Source organism: Diabrotica virgifera, chromosome 10 (genome assembly GCF_917563875.1).
Source record: "Diabrotica virgifera virgifera chromosome 10, PGI_DIABVI_V3a".
In the NCBI taxonomy this organism is placed as follows: Eukaryota; Metazoa; Arthropoda; class Insecta; order Coleoptera; family Chrysomelidae; genus Diabrotica; species Diabrotica virgifera.
The window spans coordinates 110,543,784-110,568,359 of NC_065452.1; the positions used below are offsets into that span (position 1 = coordinate 110,543,784).

At 33.9% G+C, this 24,576-nt stretch overlaps 1 protein-coding gene across 1 annotated transcript in view; it reads right to left on the reverse strand.

The window, feature by feature from the left end:
• Positions 1-1,409: 1,409 nt before the first annotated feature.
• The window catches only part of LOC114336102 (protein trapped in endoderm-1), a 217,685-nt gene continuing 194,518 nt past the window's right edge, over positions 1,410-24,576 (reverse strand). The window contains exons 4-5 of the mRNA XM_050663360.1: positions 22,085-22,287; positions 1,410-15,777 (exon numbers count right to left, since the gene is read on the reverse strand). Coding sequence (XP_050519317.1) covers positions 15,411-15,777; positions 22,085-22,287 — 570 coding nt within the window. The 3' untranslated portion in view covers positions 1,410-15,410. The remainder of the gene's footprint in view (positions 15,778-22,084; positions 22,288-24,576) is intronic.

Genomic DNA, 24,576 nt, shown 5'->3' on the forward strand with positions numbered 1-24,576 from the left:
TTGCTGATTTCTTCTTTGATGCTGGGAACTGTCAGGTTCTATTATTGCGTGGGAGGGGGGACGTACCATGGCGTTTACAATGGTTCTTAATGCCTTATTTTGAAAACGTTATATGATTTCCAAGTTACAGTTGCTGGCTGAGCCCCATATAGCTGTATGCCTTAGGTCCATATGGGTTTAAGTATGGCTTTGTATACCACTAATTTATTTTCAATTGACAGTCTTGAATGTCTGCCTAGAATCCAGTACATTTGTTGAAGTTTGAGTCACATGTTGCTTTCTTTTGGTGAAGATGTGTTTTCTCCATGTTAGTCTTTTATCAAGATGTATGCCCAGGTATTTGGTTGTATCTACTTGTACTAATTGTTTGTTGTTTATGTATACTGGTGGACAGCTCTCTCTTCGCATGGTAAATGTCATGTGGGTCGATTTTGTTTCATTAGCTTTTAGTTTCCATTTGTTTAACCATTTTTCTATTTTATTTAAGTGGGCTTGTAAGTTATGCGAAGCTCTTAGGAGTCTGTGTGAGATGCGATAATACCTCTGTCATCTGCGAATGTTGCGACTGTTGTCAATCTAGTTGTAGGTACGTCAGCAGTAAATAACAGGTATAGTAAGGGACCGAGTACACTACCTTGTGGGACACCGGATTTTATTTTAAATAGTTCTGAGCGAGCATCTTGCTGTTTTACTATTGATATGCGATCTCTGAGTCAGATATGATTTTATAATTAAATAATATTGATACGGAAGATTTTTTTTAGCTTATGGAGGAGTCCTGTATGCCACACTTTGTCGAATGCTTGGCTGATATCTAGAAAAGCTGCACTACAATACCTCTTGTTTTCTAGATCATTGCTGATTTGTTTGACTATACGATGTGTTTGTTCTATTGTTCCATGTTTGCTACGAAAACCAAATTGGTGTTTTGGAATTAATCTTGTTTCTTCTATTATTGGTTCTAATCGACGTAGAAATTTTTTTTTCAAATAGCTTAGATAATATAGGTAAGAGACTAATGGGTCTACATGAGTTCAGTTCTTTGGGGTATTTTCCTGGTTTTTGTAACATTATGATCTCTGCTACTTTCCACTGATTGGGAAAATGTGCATACGTAAGTATTGCATTAAATATATATGTGTTATTGCCATGATTGTTTTCTTAGTTACGTTTTGCAGGATTTTTCCAGTGACGAGGTCATATCCAGGAGCCTTTTTGGATTGATTTCATTCATGATTACCATTCGGATTTCTTTAGGTTTAAATTTTTTGATTGGGAGATCCATTTGAAAAGGTATATCAAGAAAATTTAAGATTTCATTATTATCTTCGTTGTTTTGGTCCAATTATGGTACATGTGAATGGTGAATGGTACAGGTGAACATTATGAAGTGTAAAAAATGTATAATACATGCTTTGTATTGCTTTATTTTCAAAAAGTCTGCTTACAAAAATGCATATACGTTATAAAACTAAAAAAGTATCACTCTACATTATAAACGTAATAATATATTTTAATATTAGTATGGAAACATAAAAATACCTAAAATAGACGTATAGAGTTTGTACAAAATTTCTTTGCACATAAAATTTATTTTTATCCATGTGATATTATTGAATATCAGTAGGGCAAAAAATAGATATTTCATATTGGTGTAGAAAAACTACTCATAACTAAATGTAAATATTGTTCTGAAGCTATTTCCTTGTGGCATTTTTATAATGAACTATTTTAAATGGGAAATAAGCCACAATTTTACCAAAAAAATTAATTTATTAATTAATTTATAAAATGTAAATAGATATTATGTACATCATGTACACCCTATTCATTCATGCAGAAAATACTTTTTTGATTATTGAAATATACTTATATATCGCACCTCCGATCAAACAGTGTCATAAGTCAAAAAGCAAAGTACCTACCGAGAAAATGACGTTTAAAATTTGTGCTCTACAAAATAGCGTAGGTATTAAGTTTATGTACGAAAATTATTTAAAAAAATATTTTTGTAGTTGTGACACAATACAGATAACACACCAAAAAATTTACAAAATATTTATTAAAAGTGATTTTAGCAGTACAGAATATACAGGGTGTCCCGAAAAGATTGGTCATAAATTATACCACACATTTTGGAGTCAAAATAGGTCGATTGAACCTAACTTACCTTAGTACAAATGTGCTCATAAAAAAAGTTACAGCCTTTTGAAGTTACAAAATGAAAATTGATTTTTTTCAATATATCGAAAACTATTAAAGATTTTTTATTAAAAATGGATATGCATCATTCTTATGGCAGGATCATCTTAAAACTAAATTATAGTGAGATTTGTCCACCCCATAAAATTTTATGGGGGTTTTAATCCCTTAAACCCCCTAAAACGTTTGTGTACGTTACAATTAATTCATTATTGTGGTACCATTAGTTAAACACAATGTTTTTAAAACTTTTTTGGCTCTTAGTATTTTTTCGATACGCGAGTTTTTATCGAGATGTGGCTTCTTTTTTAATATATTTACATAAAAATGTTATGGGTGTTTTGTTCCTTTGAACTTTAAACCCCCCAAATGTTTGGGTACGTTCCAATTAAACTATTATTGTGGTACCATTAGTTAAATACAGTGTTTTTAAAACTTTTTGCCTCTTAGTATTTTTTTGATAAGTCACCTTTTATCGAGATGTTGCTTCTTTTTTAAAATATACCTAAAAATGTAAATTATAAATACATTTTCAGATTATTAACAGGTCTCTATAACCTCTTCAGCCCCAAGAAAAAAGTTTTTATTATTTTAACAATATTTTCTATTTTCTCTCCTTATTTGTGAAAACAATAAACGAAAATCTATAAAAACTATAATAAAATTATTGGACAAACATAATATGACATGTCCAGCATAATGGACATCAGGACTTAGCTTTCATATAATTTAAGTATGAAACTGAAAAAACATTCTGGTTCAGGAGAAATACACATATACATTTTGCATTCTGTACCAAAGAATCTCATCTTCTTAGTTCATCCAAGAGGTTTAGGCAACGCGATAAGAATTTCTATTGCTGACACAGCATATTGGCAAATGGTCATGGCATCTATAGGCGGTAACTGGAAAACTGTAGATCTTTTTACAGGAATTATGGGCAAATCATCTTCAGATGTCTCCGGTTTTCTTGAAATAGACGCACTAGCTTGTCTCCCACTTGCAGGCTTACCACCTACAGCTAGTGACCTTCCAACATATATCTTAAATTCCTGTAAATCCATTTCCTTTGATCATTATCGCTATCTTTACTGACGAAAAAATCGTTATCCGTCAAAATAGCCTCCAATGCACTTTCCATCAATATCCTTTTACTATCTGTAACTAAACTTAAAAATGTGAGTATGCTAACATATTTGGCTAACTAAGTCCCAATGTCCAAAATGCTGGACAAAAAGTTTAGAGGACCGCTAACGTGTCCAGTTGTAATTATTTTCAAATATATATTTACCACAAATACGTCCAATCATCAAGTAACATACAGTAAAAACAATCAATACTTTAAAGTACAGAAAAACACTACAACTTACTGTATTTTTGTGGAGCCGCCATCATAACTTAAAAAGTTTCACCACATGTAACAACAAACTACCGAGGTAGGCGCTGTTGTCGAATTTTTCAAATGAGTAAATTTGACTGATAAATAGGAAGTCCAATATGCTGCAATATAGGATGCAGCGATGCCCAACCCGAATAGTAACCGTGTAATAAATTAGTAAACATTGTCCAGCCGGCTGGACCTATGGACTGAGGAGGATAATCGTACTTAACCATATACAAAGATGTGGTGGATTCGATAAATATTCAAAATTTCTCGATAAGCACTGGCTTATCGAAAAAGTCGTAAGAGGCAAAATGTTTTAAAAACAGTGTGTTTAACTAATGGTGCCACAATACAAAAGTTTGAGGGGGTTAATGGGAACAAAACCCCCATAAAATTTTTATGGGATACACAAATTTTGCTTTAATTTTTATTTAAGATGCTGATGCCATAAGAATACCACATGTCCATTTTCAATGAAAAATCTCGAAGAGTTTTCGATATAATGAAAAAAAAATTGATTTTCATTTTGTAACTTCAAAGGGCTGTAACTTTTTGTGTGTGCACTATTGTATATAGCAGGGGTGGCCAAACTGTGGCTCGCGAGCCACATGTGGCTCTTTGAAGGAATATTTGTGGCTTTCAATAAATGTACCTGAACTACTTTTAATTTTTGTGTTTCAAAATGTCTTAAATTACTAACAACAAATATAAAAGTGTAACATCAGGACTTCGACAAGGAGACCCATTATCACTGTTTCTATTCAATTTGGCCTTAGAATATGTAATAAGTAAAATATAATCTCAATTGACAGGAGGATTTGCGAATCGAGGATCAAAACAATTGTTTGCCTTTGCTGATGATATAGGTGCAGTCGCTCATTCTACAAGAGACGTAGGTACGCGAGAGAGGTGTTTTCACAACTCGAGGAAGAAACAGGTAGTCGCGGGGCCTTCGAATAAATGAAGGGAAGACGAAATACACGCTAGTAACCAAAAATCCAAGACCAAGAGTTAGGCAGAATATAAATATTAATGACCACAACTTCGAAGTAGTAAAAAAGTTTAAATAGTTGGGGGCGGTAATCACAGATGACAGCCACATATAAAAAGAGGTCTCAGCAAGGATGGCTGCTTGGAATAAAGCATTATACTCCCTATCATCATTGTTAAGATCTAATCTGCTAAAAAGACAATATAAATTAAGACTGTACAGTTAATTTTTGCCCAATTGTTACATATGAAAGTGAAACATGGACTCTACATCAGCGGGAAATAAGTAAGCTGCTGGTATATGAAAACAAAGTTCTCAGAATTATATTTGGCCCTCAAAGAGATGAATTGACAGGAGAGTGGAGAAGGCGCCGCAAATCTGAATTGGTGACTGTGTATGGTACTGAAAACATCGTCAGACATAATAAAAGCTAAGAAAAGATGGACAGAGTGTTAAAGACGGGGTTTTTTGAGAGACGATAGAAGATCAGTAGGCCGTCCCAGAAAAAGATGGAAGGATGATGAAGAATCGAAGTATCCTGAATTAGTAAAGGCTGCTTGTAGAATTATTTGCATATTTGAAATAACGACGTGAACCATTTTATTTCACTTTAAAAATCGTGAAATCCAAACAGTGAGAGATAAATGTAATACATTTTTTACACTTTTTGGTGTAAAAAACTGGTACACAGGTAATTGTTTAATTGCGGCTCGCGAACAATTTCAAATTTTGACAAATGGCTCTGACTATCGAGGAGCTTGGCCACCCCTGGTATATAGGTAAGTGAGGTTCAATCAACCTACTTTTCACCCCAGAATCTGTGGTATAATTTATGACCAATCTTTTTGGGACACCCTGTATAATATTTTTATTATCTGGTTAATAGAGTTATACTTTTTAATGATCTAACAATCTAACTAAATTTTAATGATTTATAATATATAAGTAACAAAATTAAATAAAAAATACTGCAAAAAGAAAAATAAAGGAGTTACTTTTCTTGGGCACATTCGCAGATTGTTTTGAATAAAGCAATCGCATATACTGTCTTAACTCGATAAACAACACTTTATACAGATCTTAGATGATCAACTGCCTTGCGAAAGCCGATATGTGATATTATTTATGTTAGGCGTATCGTTTATTTTGGTTGAACATATAATGACGCTAGTGTCATCTAACGACAAATACTTGAACCATAGACGTAACACTTTTTGAGATAGGATTTTGTAGTTTAAATAAACTGTTTTTGTTGGTGCAATAAAACCGTTTTTATTATTTTTTTTGAGTTCTGACACTGTTAGATATAAAGTGCGATATACAGTATGTCCCTGTAAGTTGTATCCATATGGAAAACTTTTTTATTATTAATTTTACGAAAAAAAGTTATTCTTTATAAAAGGCTCTGCAGGGTCCAAAACCTAAGATTTAACCATGAAATATAAATTTTTTTGAATATTATACGAGGTATGTCAAAAAGTTTGAATTTCACTCAAGAGTAAAGCAGCTTTATTTTTCACAATATTGAAAATTGCTATTATGAAAAGTTGTTTGGAATTAAAAGCTGTATTCTAGTATGCAATTACATCCTTCTAATTGAAAATTTTTATTGAAAAATTATGGATAACTAACATTATTTTCAGTTATTTTAATTCAGATAACTCTTTTATTATTAATTTTACGAAAAAAGTGATTCTTAATAAAAAGTTCTGCATGGTCTAAAATCTAAAATACAACCATCTTATGTCAAATTTTATCAATTTTATACGAGTTATGTCAAAAAATATGAATTTCGCTCAAGTGTAAAATACATTCATTTTTCACAATATCGAAAATTGTTATTATGAAAAGTTATTTAGAATTAAAAACTATGTTTCAGTATGTAATTACATCCTTCTAATTAAAATATTCTGAACTATAAAGGTACTTTACTTTTGATCTAAATTTATTTTTTTGACATACCTCGTATAAAATTGATAAAGTTTGATATAAGATGATTGTATTTTAAGTTTTAGACCATCCAGAACTTTTTATTAAAGATCACTTTTTTTTCGTAAAATTATTAATAAAACAGTTATCAGAATTGAAATAACTGAAAAAATAATGATAATCATCCATAATTTTTCAAAAAAAAAAAAAATTTTTTCGATTAGAAAGACGTAATTGCATATTAGAATATAGTTTTTAATTACAAACAACTTTTCATAATAGCAATTTCCAATATTACGAAAAATAAAGCTACTTTACTCTTGAGCGAAATTCAAACTTTGTGACATACCTCGTATAATATTCAAAAAATTTAATAGTTGATGGTTCAATCTCAGGTTTTGGACCATGCAGCGCTTTTTATAAAGAATAACTTTTTTCGTGAAATTAATAATAAAAAAGTTTTCCATATGGATACAACTTACAGGGAAATACTGTAAGAAAGTGAAAACATATTATACTAAAATCACAATAAAGATGCACTAGAGATAAACAAACCAAGATACGTTGATTATTACAAGGAGCACTCCCAAATCATGATTTATAATGTATATACAATGTATATACATTGTATATCCCAAATCATATACATTGTAAATCCCAAATAATGATTTACAAAGTTTATACATTGTAAATCATGATTCGGGAGTGCTCCCCGTAACATTCAACGTGTCTTGGTTTGTTATTCCTAGTGAATCTTTATTGTGATTTGAGTATAGTTAAAAGTGAAGAAAGATTTGTGATACTGATAATGGACAATTATGTCACACGAAGTGCTCTATTTCATCCTATCAGATCTTTACAAGATATTTTACACTTTTTAGCTGGTATGGTTCTGGAACTTAACATTTTATAATACATACTGCTAACCTTGACTTAGGAAATAAGCTGTTTGGTTACGGACTGAAGAAAGATTCAGGTCTTGGATGATTATGTGCATATAGCAAAATATATATTTATTAAATTAAATATTTGAAACTATACAAAAGTTTTGTCAAACCTTGAAAACTGTTTTCAATCTCTTGATGTAGAAATAAAGGTGAATTTCTCAGAAACACATATCCTGAATTGATTTGAGCAAATAAGAAAATCTAAGATTCTTCATATTCTCACTTTCATATGGAGTTTAGAAAAAGATATATTAACAGAAAGGATCATTAGTAATTTTAAATCGTCAATTCTTTAAACAATAAAAAAGGTAAACTAGTTTTCCTACAACCTAGAGATCTGTATTTAGAACTAGTTAAAACTGCATATTATATTTATATATTTAAAAAATATAATTTTCAGTTTACTTATACAAGGATGGACGCTTAACATTATGTAATACTATCTAACATATCTTTGGTCTACGTTGTCAAAATCTTTTCAATTGGGGCCTATATATCTTACACAATATTCAATCTAACAATAAACATTTGAAAAAATATAATTTACAATATCTTTAAAAGTATAGGTGTAATTTGAAAAATGTAGAGAATAAATTCCAGCATGATGAGAAAGTTGTGTTCCACATGCCAGGAAAGGTGTTCCCTCTATAACATATACCTTCTGAAATTAGCTTACATTGTACATTTAGTATGAGAAATATAATTATTTATCAATTAGACAAGGCGAAAACGGCGGGTTCGTTGGAAAAAATATTCCCATGAGATTTTTTTGCATAATCACATTCGTGAGATACCCCAGAATAAGGTTCAAGAAGTCGCCCACGCGAAAAGTGGTCCAAATTTTTTAAACAATTTTTTTTAAACAAATTGCAAAAATCAATCTTTTTTGCCCGGATAATTTTTCATAAGTTTTTATTACCATTCTGGACAAAAAAGGTCTTTCCTGATTTTTCTCTAAAGTCGATCGTTTTCGAGTTATAATAAGCAATTTAAAATTTGAAAAACGCGAAAATGACCATTTTTAAGACTTAATAACTCGGTTAAAACTTATTATTATGACAGTCAGACAGTGACTAAATCAAAGTTTAAAGCCCTCTATGAAAAATAAATGAATGTTTTTGTAATCTTTATATATGACTTGGTTTGAGAGGGGGAGCCGATCGCCCCCATCGCCCTCCCCTGAATCCGCCACTGAAGCCCCCCCTACATGATCCTGAAGAAATTTGTGTCATTAATTTATTACTAAGCTGTTATTTTTAATTATTAATGAGCGGTAAGATCGTATTGACGGCTCTAAATGTGAGTGCGAGTAAGATGAACTGCTGGAATGGCATCTCCTTCGCACTCACCATTGACGGTCGCCTAATACGTACATGGCGCTCATTATTATTACTTAAAAATAACAGCTTAGTAATAAAATAATGACAAAAATTTCTTCAGGATCTTGTAGGGGGGGGGGGCTTTAAACTTTGATTTAGTCACTTTCTGACTTTCATAATAATAACTTTTAACCGAGTTATTAAGCCTTGAAAATCGCCATTTTTCGTTTTTTTTTTAATTTTAAATTGCTTAAACTCGAAAACGATCAACTTTAGAAAAAAATTATAAGAGACCTTTTTTGTCCAGAATGGTCCCAAAAACCTAAAAAAAGAATGTGTGTACATTGTACGCACGCAAGAAGTTACACTTCTATTATTATGATTTCAACGAAATTAATATACTTAACAGGTTATTTGTATTTTATTTAAATATTAAACTAACTTTCTTTACCTACCACTTTTAAATTTTTTTTATTAAAACGATACCAAAAATATAAAAAAAATATAAATCGTCCGGGATTTGAACCCGGGACCTCTTTATCTCCGGTCATACGCTCTACCACTGAGCTATATCCCTTTTGCTTTGACAGGTTACAAGATTTCTCATACATACTGACAAATTTAATACAAAAATACTTTAAATATACTTATTATTATTATAAAATATCTTATTCCCGAGGAAGACAAAGCCAAAGACATAAAAATTATACTGAATAATAAATTAATTTACTAAAAACACTAACATATTATTTTCACACCTTTTCTTGCACTGATATATTTATACATAACTTGAAAGATTCAGCAACTAAACGCCATCTTGTCTGTGTGCGCATGCGCGCAGTATTATGAGATTTTACTCTCAATCGCGCCTAAAGAAGTATAACTTCAAAAATTGTCCGGACCGAAAATATTGATTTTTGCAATTTGGTTAAAAAAGTTTTAAAAAAAATTTGGACCACTTTTCGCGTGCGCGACTTCTTGAACCTTATTCTGGGATGTCTCGCGAATGTGATTATGCAAAAAAATCTCATGTGGATATTTTTTCCAAACAAAACATTATTATGGCAGATTTTACTGCCCAAAGAATGATAAAGGAGAATTACTGCTTCAAATTTGCCAAGAAGAAAACCCAATAATTGCCCAAAAAATATGAAAACTTACCATGAAAACTTACTACCAAAAATGGAAAGCACCTGAAGATAATCAAAACAACTTAAACTTAATAATAATCCAGATTGATTATATACTAGTTGACAAGCATTATGGAAATGGAAGAAAATGGAAGAGAATAGTAGGGTTAAAACATATTCCGGGTCTGACATTTGATTACAATCCTGTTGTCGGTAAAATCTTCATTAAACTGAAGAAAATCAAACACAAAGAGAAGATAAAATCTAATCTCGAGAAACTTCAACATCCAGAAGTACAAGCAAATATAGAGAAAATAGTCAATAATACTCTCAAAGAAAAATTCAATTCAGTGAAATATCTACGGATACCGAGCTGTAAAAGTAATCCAGACATGGAAGCTCCAAGGAAATAAAACAAAATGAGGGCCCCGTAAACGATGGATAGACGATGTAGAGGGAGATCTTAAAACCATGACCATCAGACAGTGGTCAAGGAAAGTATCGGCAGGGCAGACTGGAAGAACATTGTTAAGCAAGCCAAGGGTTGCAGCGCCATTAGAAGAAGAAAATCTACGGAAGCAGAAGGGACAGTTGAAACTATTTGGCATATTTTCAAAACAACAATCACAACCATTCAAACAGAAAAACTAAGACAATATACGAAATACACATAAAGAATAGACAAAGCGAAAGAAGAATGGATGAACAGTAGAACGTGGGTAACTGAGGCATTTACTAAGAAAACATGACCACTTTAATGCATGCAAAAAGATACACAAATACACTCACCATCACAAAATTCCGCCACCCAAAATTTTTGATTAAGTTTGACAATTTATAACTATATTATTTGTGTTCCGATTTTCAAGATTCTTGCACCAGTTTGTAGGTACATGTATTGATATCATTTGTTATTACTCCGGTAACAAAAATTTTTTGCTTGCATGGCATTACACAGGGTTTAATGAAAGCGTTGTATTTTCTCCTAACTTTAAAAAATTCCCTGGAAAAATGGAATAGCCGATTTGGTTTCATGGTCCTGTCGTATTATCCCGGAGACATCACTAAAATTTTGTTTTTTGAATTATCCGAATATCTCTTTTCTTGTAAGAGCTGTACAATTTTTTGTAAATAAAAACACTGATTGACTCATAAAATAGAGGTTAGATTGATAAGATTAGAATGGCCCGCATGCACCCAGATCTCAATCCTATTGAGCATTTATGGGATGAATTAAAAAAAGATATTTACCGTCATCCTAGGCCTCCAGAAAATTTGGTACCGTTATGGCCCTGGTAGAGGAACATCGGGCTATTCCCCAGGCAAGGATAACACATTTATTCGATGTTGAAATGTTTTGTTTTGTTGTTCATTTTGTTTTGTTTTGTTAATTTTAGTGCGTTTGATATTTTTAATTAAATAAACCTTCAAAGCAGTGTTTTCATTACAGCTCTTACAAGAAGAGAGATGGTTGGATAATTCAAAAAACAAAACCTTAGTAATACCTTCAGCATAATACAAAAGGAGTATGAAACAAAATCAGCCCTCCAATTTTTCCACAGAATTTTTTAAAATTAGGAGAAAAAACAACGCTTCCATTCACTCCCGTATAATGTCATGTAAGCAAACAATTTTTGTAACCGTAATAATAACAAACTACATCAATACATGTACCTACAAACTGATGTAAAAATCTTGAAAATCGGAGTACAAATCTCTGATGTTTGGGAAAAAGGGCTTAAGTCAGAATTGCACATCGATAATATTTTGATGATTTCTGGACCAGAAAAATCATTTTTATCGGTACATACAGTTTAACGCCCGGTTTCATAATCAACTTAAAGTGAACATTAACTAAAGTTCACTTTAAAGTTGACATTTAATGAATTGCATTGATAAAGGTACCAACTTAAAATTTAAAGTCCACTTTAACTGATTATAAAACTGAGTATAAGTCTACAACAGTTTTCTCTGCTCCAGAAATCATTAAAACATTTTCGATGTGCAATTCTGACTTAAGCCCTTTTTGCCAAACATCAGAGAAATAACAAAGTTATAGAATGTCGAACTTAATCAAAAATTTTGGGTGGCGGAATTTTGTGCCGCTGAGTGTATGAAGAAAAAATACTATACAACAAATCTAGTAGATGATAACAATCAAGTAATACCTAGCCCAGAAAATGTAGGAAGCATTTAGGAAAAATGCATCCAAGATCTCTTTGCGAAAACCGGAATGTGACGTTTCGATGCCGCCGGTTCATCGCCGGCCGTTTCGATGCCGCCGGTTCATCGCCAGTCCATTTCATCGCCGTCATATCTCGCATTTCCTATAATTCCTAATTAATACTAAAAATAACTAATAATTGTAACTGTCGAAAATTCGGAAATATATCAGATAGCGATTAATTGACTGGCGATGAATCGGCCGGCATCGACATCGAACTGGCGGCATCGAAACGGCGGCGATGAAACGTCCTAGACCCGCGAAAACAGCGAAACAATACTTAATAAATTAACATCATAAATTACAACAGCAATCAGTCAATACAGCAAAGCCACGAAACACTTCAGGTCCAGACGATCTATATGTACAGATGATAAAATCAATGAAGAAAATCTTCAGACACTACTAATATTAACTCTATTACTGAACAAAATATATACCATTGGAATCTTCCAGAAGACTGGTTTCTATCGATATTTATACCCATACAAGAAAAATAGAGCAAATAGATGCTCACAGTTCAGATGTCTAATGAGCAGTAGAATGAAAATTCTACTCAGAGTTGTTCATCAACGTATATACAGAGAATGCGAGAGAAACCTGAGCGACAATCAATTTGAATTTTGTATGGGACTTGGTACGAGGGAGGCTTTATTTGGCCTCTACTCTAGATATTATTACAAAAATGCCAAGTTCAGCGAAACGATGTGTTTATCTGTTTTACGACTACAAAAAAAAGCGTTTGATTGAGTCAAACATACAGAACTCATAAAAACGCTAATTCAACATAATATAGACCATAACACTGTGGCTCGAATTAAAAACCTGTATTGGGATCAAATGGCATATACAGGGTGTTTCATTAACAATTGTCCATATCGTAACTGGAGAAAGCTTAGCACAAAATATGAAGATTTAACCCAAAACACTTAAATAAAATATTCTTCCTTACCGAGATACAGAGTGTTTTATTATAAATGTTCTAAAATGATTTTAGCCCATGGTTAAAGCACCTTTTAATATTTTTTGTTATAGCTAGTCTTAAAAGATAGTTTTCCGCTGTTACGAGACGTGCTGTAGGGATATATACTTCCTTTTCGCCCCTTTTCCCCCCTTACAATCTACGCCACTGTCGTAATAATCATTTCAGCATGTTTTTTTTTATCCTTCGTTACTTTTTACGTAAATATCATCCTGTGTCTCAATGCGATAGAGTAAGTAGTTTTCAATTTATTTGCTTTTTAATGTAATGGATTCAATAAGATTATGATTTTAAACACAATCTTACTGAATGTAGTTTAAAGTAGGTACACACTCTTATGGAATCCATTATCTTTAAGCGCAAATAACTTGAAAACTACTTACTTTATCGCAATGAGACAAAAAGATGATATTTATGTAAAACGTAACAAGGAATCAAAAAAACATGCTGAAATGATTATAACGACAGTGGCGTAGATTGTGAGGGGGAAAGGGGCGAAAATAAAGTATATATCCCTATAGCACGCCTCTGGTAACAGCGGAAAACTATTTTTTAAGACTAATTAAAGTAACCTAACATGTGTAAACTATGTGTCAAGTTTGAACAAAAAATATTAAAAGGTGCTTGAACAATGGGCTAAAATCATTTTAGAATATTTTTGTAATAAAACACTCTATATCTCGACAAGGAGGAATATTTTATTTAAGTGTTTTGGGTTAAATCTTCGTATTTTGTGCTAAGGTTTCTCCAGTTACGATATATACAATTGTTAATGAAACAACCTGTATATTCCAAAAATATTTTTCAAAATGCCCTCTAAAATGTTGAAGAAGAAATAAAAATCAACGGAGAATACGTAAACAACTTAAGATACGCAGACGACACCGTCATTATTGTGGACACTGCTGAGGACTGTCAACGACTTTTGAATATCATAACCAGGGAATGAGATATTTCATGGCTGAAAATAAACACAAATAAAACAAAAGTAGTAGCTGTTACACTATACCAAGAGCCGAGTTTAATGTTCGTATCTATAACGAACAGATAGAATCCATACAAAGATTCCAATATCTTGGTTGCTGGATAACAAACGATCTTTACCACGAGCACAAAATACGAGCTCCTATAGAATATGCGAATCCAAAGAATGAAATTCTTAATAAACTGTACCTTATCATTAGATATCCGATATCGACTTGTAAAGGTATCATTTATTCCATACTGTTATACGGAGTGGAAACATGTACTCTTGGAATTATAAGTATGAGGCGGAAAGAAGCCATCGAGATGTGAATTTTTCGAAGCATGCTGAAGATCTCTTGGACAGAGCAGGTGACCAAGAATGAGTTGCTAAGAAGCATGGGGATTGAGAGAGAACTCCTAAACATTATAAAAAACAGAAAAACGAGTTTTCTAGGACATTTATTTACAGAGCAGAAAAATATACAACTTCTTACAACTCATGGAAGGGAAAGTGGAGAGAAAATAAGTCCAGGAAGAAGAAAATACTTGTGACAAAATAATGTAAGAGACTGGAGGCGTCGACACCCATTCATTATTAAGAACAGCTCAAGATAAAGAGCAATTTGTTAGTTCATATTTGACAGTTAAGGTCCAAAAGTCGACCAAGAAAAAAAACGGTTCAATAATCTAATGCAAGACCTGAAAGAGTTAGGATTAAAATAACAGGAAAAGCTAAACAAGACCGAAAAAATGAATGAGTATAGTGGGAAATGCGAAATGTAATATTAAGACGGGAATCACCCCCTCCCTTTGAGTGACATAAATCGGAAGATAAAATATGAAAAGAAAAAATAATATACAAAGTATCAAAGGGTTTTGTTTATAGCTGTGCTTATAAGAGTGTAAAAAAATAGAGCCTAGAAACCTTAAATAATACAAAGACCATGATTACAGCCAATATATGAACTGATTTGAGAAGCCTGTAGAGTAGAAGTTTATGAAAACCTAAAACACAGATTAATGTGTAATAGGTTTTGGTTTATATCACACCAAATAATGGCAGAATGCCAACTAATTATTTAGTACTCGTCAGAATATGACTCTATAGATGTTAAAAACTTTTCAAATCTCATTATTTGAATATTTTTAATTCTCAGCGATAAACTACGGCTAAATTAACAACATAATTAATTATCATTCGACAAAAGGATTGTGTTAAATGTACCTATTTTCAATTAAGCTAGTATAATTCTACGAGTTTTTGACATTTTTGTTTGGTCGATATATTCTTTGGTTACGTTTTTCGAAATATCAGTCTCAAGTTTTTATATACAATTCAGGAATGTGTGACGCTACCACTAGGCTTGTAGGTAACTGAATTTTTATCTTGTTTCAAGTTATTCGAATGCTTAGAATCAGAAAAAGCTACGCTAGACTTAACTATCCTAAATAACTTGGAGTATGCTGAACGGTACTGTCTGTTGCTAGCAGCGTATATAAATGGATTGATAACACTGGAAGCCCAAGTTGCTATGGATGCTAAGACGTGCAGAGTAGGATATCTAATATCAATATCGTCAAGGACGTTAACTAACATCAATGGCAAGAACGATATAAGGAAGCAGACGAAAATCAAGGCCATGAGTTTCGTCAGTCGGCTGTCGTCCCGTTCTCTTCGAGTACTCTTCTTTTCCGTAATGGGCCTGAAAAATAAAATTAAAATTTTAATTCATCTTAAAATATCTGTAACCATTGGTTGAAACTATGGGTGTGATTTTCAATTAACTTTTGGAGATCAACTATTTGAGATAACAGCTACCCATAATTGTCACCCCAACCCTACCAGCCGCTAATAAAAAGAAGAGGAGACACAGGGGCAGGCCCATAAAGACTAGAAAATTCAGCTGTACCAGGCTTAAGTTGGGATTGCAGTGGGATTGCTACAAGAAAGTGAATGATTGGATGACCGACAACGACCTTGAACTTGCAGATGGCAAGACAGAGGTCGCCATCCTAAAAAGCCCCGAGAAATGGGCCAGACTTGTTGTTCCGCTTAGGAAATAACAACGTCCAGGCGACGCGCTGCGCTAAATATCTGGGTATAGAACTCGACAAAGGACTGAGATTCACTAAACACCTGGAAAGAGTGGTGAAGAAGGCGGAGGTGCAGACGACGGCCCTCCAAAAAATTACACCTAATATTGGAGGCACGAGCAGTTCCAGGAGAAGGCTATACCTACATATCGTTCAGTCTACCCTTCTTTACGGAATCCCAGTCTGGTTCGGGGTACTAAGATACCAAAAGTACAGGGATATGATAACAAGAGCGCAGCGTAAACCTCTGTTGAAAGTCACTAGTGCATATAAAACTACTTCTACCAAGGCCTTGCAGGTGATGCCCCCCCCATTCACCTATTAGCCAAGGAACGCCAATAATTATACGAAAACGGCAATGGTCACGTACCGGAAGTAAGGTCGACCGCACACGTGCGGATCATGGAAGATTGGCAAAGGGAATGGGAGGCAGAGAACACGAAAGCTCAGTGGACTAAGAGACTGATCCCAGATGTTGGGACATGGTACGACTGCAAGTTCAAGCGTGTCAATTATTATTTTACACAAATTCTAACAGGGCATGGGTCCTTAAGATCATTCACTTTCGCAATCGGGAAATCAAACGATGACACGTGTCAAACCTGCCACGTGAAGGAGGATGCGGAACATTGTATCTTTAGATGCAATGTTTTCGCCCGTGAGCAGGGTAACCTGCGAAATAGGCTAGGAGATATTGGACCTGACAATTTTCTGCGAATAGCGACTAGCAGTAAGAGCAACTTCGAAACCATTATTGATATTATAACAAAAATAATGAAGCGTAAGTCTCTAATGGAAAGGCTGGAGCAAAATGGCCGAGGTGGGTCACTCCAGGCCATTACAAAAGGGCATAATATAAAAATGTAAAAATATATAAAAAAAAAAGAAAAAAATATATATAACAAAAAAAAATATTATGGTGGTCCAAGACAGATTTTCAATACCTTAATTCTCTTTTCTAAAGACAATTTTTTCTCCCTCTTGAAAGGAATCCCTCATCCAGGACCATAGATACGATCATAACACTTCTAGCTACGTTTCTCCACTGCTCGGGTGTAACTTTTGAGCTAGGACCTGTTCCACAAGCGTTTGCCGCTTTTAGGCAGGTGCTTTGGGTTCAGTTATTCAAACTTCAGATACAGACTTCCTGCTATGTGCCTGCCGCTTCTAGGCAAGCATAATTAGGATTTTTTAACACGTACGATATCTTCAGACATCCTTTTTAGACTGCGCGGAATATCCCCATGTTTCGTTCATCCACTGAACACGTTCAGGGATATTCCGGGTCGGAAGAGGGGGTGGTTTTAGTTGGTAGGCGGCTGGTTATGGGGGGCACGCGGGACGCATGGATCATACTCTGGTCTGTGTGCCCTGGCGTGTTCTCCTCTCCTGTCAGAGTCCAACAGTACTAGAGACATCTTCCCTAGTCAGCTAAGAGCGTTCCACCTCAGTCCAAATAAAAAAAAGCTTAAGTTAGCTTAAGGTCGGTGATATTGCATGCAGTCCCATATGGAGTTCCATAGCAGAGACCAACTGGAAGAATCTGGAAAGGACACAAACAGCGTGTTAGAGTTTGTGGATTATCCAAGCAGCTATGACATTGAGCGGCTACGCGGAGTACGGCAGGAATGCCTCTTGTCGTCTCTGCTTTTCAAAGTTTACTCCGATAGAATTTTCGGAAATGCACTTTCTGAAAAACAAGAATGAATAATTGTGAACGGTGAAGTCATCAATGATTTGCGATATGCGGATGACACAGTACTCCTAGCTTCTACTCACGAAGATCTACAAACATTACTTGATAGTGTCGTTGAGAGTTGTAAGGAAGCAGGTCTGGTTCTGAACGTACGGAAAACCAAAATACTCATAGTAAACAACAGAATATAAACCGCCTATAATATGTATGTAAATAATACCAAATATGAGCAAGTTGATTAAATTGTATACCTTGGATATCAATTAAATTGTAACGCAGAGATCTAGGATAGAGCAGACCAGAGCCGCTTTTAGAAGGATGTCCAAGGTATTATGTAAGAGAGACCTAAAATTGGCATTGAGGATCCGCCTACTTCGTTGCTACGTGTTCTCGGTCTTACTCTATGGTGTCGAGTCCTGGGCTGTGAATAAAATCGATCTAAATCGCCTTGAAGCTTTCGAAATGTGGTGCTATAGCAGAATTTTAAAAGTTTCTTTGGTAGAGAAAATTCGAAACTCGACAATACTAGAACGTCTCAGCAAGACTACTGAGATTATAAAAAGCATCAAGAAGAGAAAGCTGGAGTATTTCGGACCTGTAATGAGAGGTCCCAAATATAGGTTGCTACAAAATCTTATGCAAGGGAAAATAGCAGGCAAACGCAGTCCAGGACGAAGAAGAACCTCATGTTTGAAGAATTTGCAATATTGGTATGGAGTTGATACGGGCATGTTATTTAGGGTGGCGGTGAATAAAATTGAGATAGCTATGATGTTAACCAAAGTTCTGAAAGGACATGGTACATGAAGAACAAGCTATGACCTTGAACATAATATCTGCTCGTCGGCTCGTCCAAAATTATTAAAATTTGTACGATAGAAGCGTAAAGGACCTCGCACAAACCTTATGGAAAATAGGTTCCAGTGGATTTCGTTCATACTTTGGGAAAATACTCTTTAAAGCATCCTGATAAAAAGTTCTCATGGGCACAACTCAATCGTATGAAGGATTTTCAAGATACAGAGGTCCAAACTCGGAAAATTATAAGATTTACGGGGTATTCTAATTCCGTGAGTTACTGGTTATTTGGCAACATGTAGAATTTTGGATCAAGGAAAAGTACTAGTAGTCTAGGATTTTTTCCTGGCTATCCAATGGCGACCTTTACTTTGACCTTGACCTTCAACGGACGTCATCTTCTAGAGTTCCGAGGGTTTTAGGCATTAAATTGATATAAACAGATTACTCATGGGTTTTTGGGATCGCAAAACACGAATATGCCATCAGAATTGCCCTCCGGATGACGTGGTGGCCAGGGCCACTGCAAGGGACGTCATCTTCTAGAGCTTCGATGGTTTTCGGCATTTAATTGATGCAAATAAATTACTGGAGGGTTTTTTTTAGGTCGCTAAACACGAATATGCCACCAGAACCGACTCTCGGAGCACCTGATTTCCAAGGTCAATGAAAGGGGCTCCTGGAGTTTCGAGGGTCTTTGGTACTACATTGATGCAAACGGATTAATTATAGGTTTTTGGGGTTGCTGAACACGAATACGTGATCACATTGTGCCGTAGGCACAATGTGATTCGTGGGTCGGATCTGATAATGTATGCATGTTCAGCAACCCCAAAAACCTAAGAGTAATCCATTTGATTCCTCCGAAACTCCAGAAGATAACCTCTCTTAGGCACCAGGTGCTCCTGTGTCTGTGCTGATCACGTATTCGTGTTCAGCAACCCCAAAAACCTATAACTAATCCGTTTGCATTAATGTAGTACCAAAGACCCTCGAAACTCCAGGAGCCCCCTTCATTGACCTTGGAAATCAGGTGCTCCAAGAGTCGGTTCTGGTGGCATATTCGTGTATAGCGACCTCAAAAAATCCTCCAGTAATTCATTTGTATCAATTAAATGCCGAAAACCATCGAAACTCTAGAAGATGACGTCCCTTGCAGAGGCCCTTGCCACCACGTCATCCGGAGGGCAATTCTGATGGCATATCCGTATTTAGCGATCCCAAAAACCCATTAGTAATCTGTTTATATCAATTGAATGCCGAAAACCCTCGAAACTCTAGAAGATGACGTCCGTTGAAGGTCAAGGTCAAAGTAAAGGTCGCCATTGGATAGCCAGGAAAAAATCATAGACTACTAGTACTTTTCCTTGATCCAAACTTCTACATGTTGCCAAATAACCAGTAACTCACGGAATTGGCATACCCCGTAAATCTTATAATTTTCCGAGTTTGCGCCTCTATATCTTGAAAATCCTTCATACGATTGAGTTGTGCCCATGATAACTTTTTATCAGGATGCTTCAAAGAGTATTTTCCCAAAGTATGAACGAAATCCACTGGGACCTATTTTCCATAAGGTTTGTGCGGGGTCCTTTGTACTTTACTTATGCATGAGTCGTAGCCGTTTAGATAGTCCACTACCTCCATCGGTTAATAGACGGAGCAACATGGGAAGATAGGAGATCCAATGGAACCATCAGATAAAGGCTCCAGTACACATCAATGAGGAAGGTTGCTGAGAACAGGACGAGGTACTTCTTCCACTAAGCCACAAGAAGACGCCTAAAGACCAGAGATGCCTAAATCGAATACAGATGATGTACCGTGAAAAGCACAAACTGATCGACCATCCGATCAGGGCTGATCAGGGTCTAGCCGGTGGTTGCTGAAGACAACCGGTCAGAAAAGTAATTACTATACCAAAAACAAGTACCTACAGAAAAAGATATCCAGGAGTCCATGACAGAAAAACCCAGGTACTCGAAAAGAATGCAGTTCAAAGAGGAGATGGTGCAGCAGCGGAACATCAAAAGAAGAAATAAAATATCTTAAGTGAATGTATTATAAATATTATTAGTGCAACATACGTTTTTATTTATATTTTTATTTTATATGCGCATGTTCAGCTAGCTGATACCTGTCAGGCAGCGGAGTGATTCGGAGCTTTTTTTGACCGAATGTATATATTTTTGATCACATGTAAGAATGGGCGTCAGTCCGTCCCAACAGACTACCCTCGGCTAAGAATGTTTTACTTTTGAAACAGACAAGAAATAAAACGATCCTTAAAATTAACCAAATATGTGCTGACTGTTCGTATAAACAGAAAATACATATCTATCTATAAGCGAGGTTCCTACAACCTCTGCCTCTTCCCGCATTTCCACCGCCATCGTTTTCTGTCCATCAATTCGTCTTCTTTGATGGCTCTATCTCTCATTATGTGCCGTCCATTTTCTTTCCAGGCAACTGAAGGTCTTCCCCTTCTTCATATTTGTTGTGGTATGTAATTTAAAGCTTTCTTTGGCCATCTATCTTCATTCATTTGTTTCACGTGACCCTACCACCCTAGTTGTCGCGTTTCAATTCTATCTACACTGGAATATACAGTATTTGTTCTCCTTCTAATATCTTCATTCTTAATGTGATCTTTTTTGGATATACCACACGCTCTCCTTATTTATTTATTAAGCTCAATAGGCCTTGAAGACCTAGGGCTTCATTTGATCTCCTTAGATAATCCATTTCTACTACTTCTATTCTTTTTCTATCTTTGTTCGTGATCTGCCAAACTTCTGCTCCATAAGTCGTAATAAGCTCTACCAAGGTTCGATAGATTGTCAATTTCGTTTTTTGTCTTTAGACTTTAGACCATAGTAGAGAGCTTAGACTGTTTACCGCTTTTTTGCCCTGCTGCGTCGTCTCTTTTGGTAGTGCCTTCTTTAGGTATTATAGATTCGAAATATTTCTATTCGTTACATGATTTTGTGGTTTTAATTTCTAACTCTAAATCTTCTTCATCAGCCCCTATTTTAAGACACTCTGTCTTAAAATAGGAGATATTCGAATTAAGGCCTCATTTTTGATATTCTTTCTTTAGTTTTCTAAAGATGTAGTCCATGTCTTCCTCATCATTCCCTACTACTACGACTACCTGATCATCTGTGAAAAACAAAGTTGTTAGATATTTACCATCGCCGATGTCTATTCCCATTCCGGATAAATACTTACATACTTACACACTTATAAACACATCCTTAAAGAAAAGAATCATGGAAAGCGTAGAAAAAATAAATCAATTCTGAACGAACAAATGCACCCCCACTGTACTGTGTTTACAACCACAGTACTAAAATAAGTCAATATAATATTGGATTTTAAAATATTAGAGCTAGTTATAATTTGTTACAAAATTTTCTTACCGATGAGATTTTAATTTTTTTCTTGACTTTCTGACACTGTAATATATACATGAATACGCCAATATTATTACTACACAAGGAAGGATAAAACCTATTAAAAATATAACTTTCTTCGGAGATTTTCCATCTTTTGGTAGTATCGTACAGGAAAATGTGGACGGATTCAGTCCCAATTGTCCCCAGATTCCTACTAAGGGGGGCATCTAAAAAATTAAAAATTGTTAATTTTAGAAAATATACTTATAAACATCGAAAAAGTCTAAAGATTTTTTTATATAAAGATTTATTTTTCTTCTCCTCACTATCTTCGTCTAGTGTAAAAAAATAAAAATAAAAACTTTGATTTTTACAAATGTTTGTTTTGGCATTAAAAAAGGTAATATTTTATCGAGAATGGCTTTGAAAAGAAAAAAAATAACTGATACTAAATCTCTTCATAATAATATTTGTTTTACAAGTTACAAAATTTTAAGTGCGTTGATACTTGCATAGTTAATAGTAATGAATTATCAACAGGATAAAAAGGCATTTAAAAATAAAAGTTCAGAAAATACATGAGTATAATATATGAGTTAATTACACAAAATGATTATTAATAAAGAAAGCCATAGATAAAAGTCCAAAAGAAATTCTGGCGCCAAACAGATACAAAAAGATTCAATAGATGACGGATGAAATTTTAGATTTAATGGAAGAAAAACGTCAAAAAGACATGCAGATGACACCGTGATTATAACAAGCTCTGCTGAACAACTCCAACTACTAAACAAGACACTGTGAAAAACATGCAAAAAAAATGAATATAAAAAAGTTTAAATATATAAAAATAACAAAGAAAACAAATATACAAACAAACATATATTTGGGAGAATGTACCGATAGGAAGGGAGGTTTTAAAAACACAAATATTGGGAAATTTGGATTTCAGGAAATAATGATTAAACAACAAAAATAAGGACCAGGATAGAAATAGCAAGAAATACAGTTGTAGAAATAAAAACAATTCTCTTCAATAAATACCTTAGATTAGAACTGCGAGTAAGAGCTCAGAGACGTGTTTTCTATACTACAATATGGATTTGAAAGCTGAATACTGAGGCAAGAATACATAAATAAGCTAGATACTATAGGGTAATAAGCTAGAAATAGACCATGTTCTGGACACTCAAAGATCCAGGTAGCTGACTACTTTTTTAGTTATTGTATAGCTGTAGGATGAAAACCTACCTGTTTCCTGCCTAGAGTTCGCGTCCGGTTTTTAATTATTAACTATTGACATAAAATTACAACATTTAATTTTTTAGAACATTAAAAAACCTTCAAAATGCCGATATTTTAAATTTAAAAAGTTAATTTGTTGCTACGCAAACTGCAAAATAAGTGAAAATTGTTATTTGTTAATAACTTTTACTAAAACTACCTTAGAACTTTAGTGTTTCACCCAAAGATGGGTATTGGGGTACTTAACAAACCCTCAAAATTTGAGACCGATCCATTAATTAGTTTAAGAGTTATTCTAATTGTTCATACCAGAGACGTTTATTTTGCAATAACATAAGACAGAAAATAATGAAGATAGGGCAATTCTGCGTATTCCAAATGTAAGTAGAAAACTGATGCTATCAAAATGTACTAAAAAAAGATTAAAAAATTATCTAGTATAGTCAAAAATCCTAATGCCAAATTTGTGAAATTTTGTAGTTTATAAACATTTAGAATAACTTTAATAATATTGTCCGTAGAAAAAATCATTTTACATATTAGAAAAGCTGGTATTTTACACGAATTTTTAAAAATGTAGTTCAATTGGTGACTAGTCGTGGTAAGTGAAGGGGGAGCTGGGAGCCGACAAATGCACGAGTTCAAAAACTAAAAACGGCAACTTAAAACTACTATCATTTTCTATATCTCGGACTCTACTGAATATATTTTGATCGTTCTTTTTTTAATTCGTACGTAATTTTCCTGTACATTACAAATATGCAATTTGTCTAGACATTAATTAATTAATAAACAGTGTAATTTGTTTAAACAATTTTTGAAAAAATAATTTTTTCCCAAAAATCCATGATTCTAATCATACTATCGATATTAATCATAGAAAAAGTTAAGGTATACTTTAATAAATAAATTGGCTTCAATAAATAATTATCTAATAAAAATCATTTATTTATTAAAGTGTACTTTAACTTTTTCTATGATAATTAATGATAATATGATTAAGAAAATATATTTTTGTAAAAAAATATTTTTTTAAGAATTGTTTAAACAAATTAGACTGTTTATTAATTAATAAATTTATAAACAAATTGCATATTTGTAATGTACGTAGAAATTACATACAAGTTAAAAAAAGAAAGATAAAAATCCATTGAGTTGATCCGGAAATACAGAAAATTATATTCGTTTGAAATTGCTTTTTCGGTATTTTAACTCGGTGAATTTGTAGGTTCTCCCTAATAATCGTTTGAACTACATTTTTGAAAAATCGT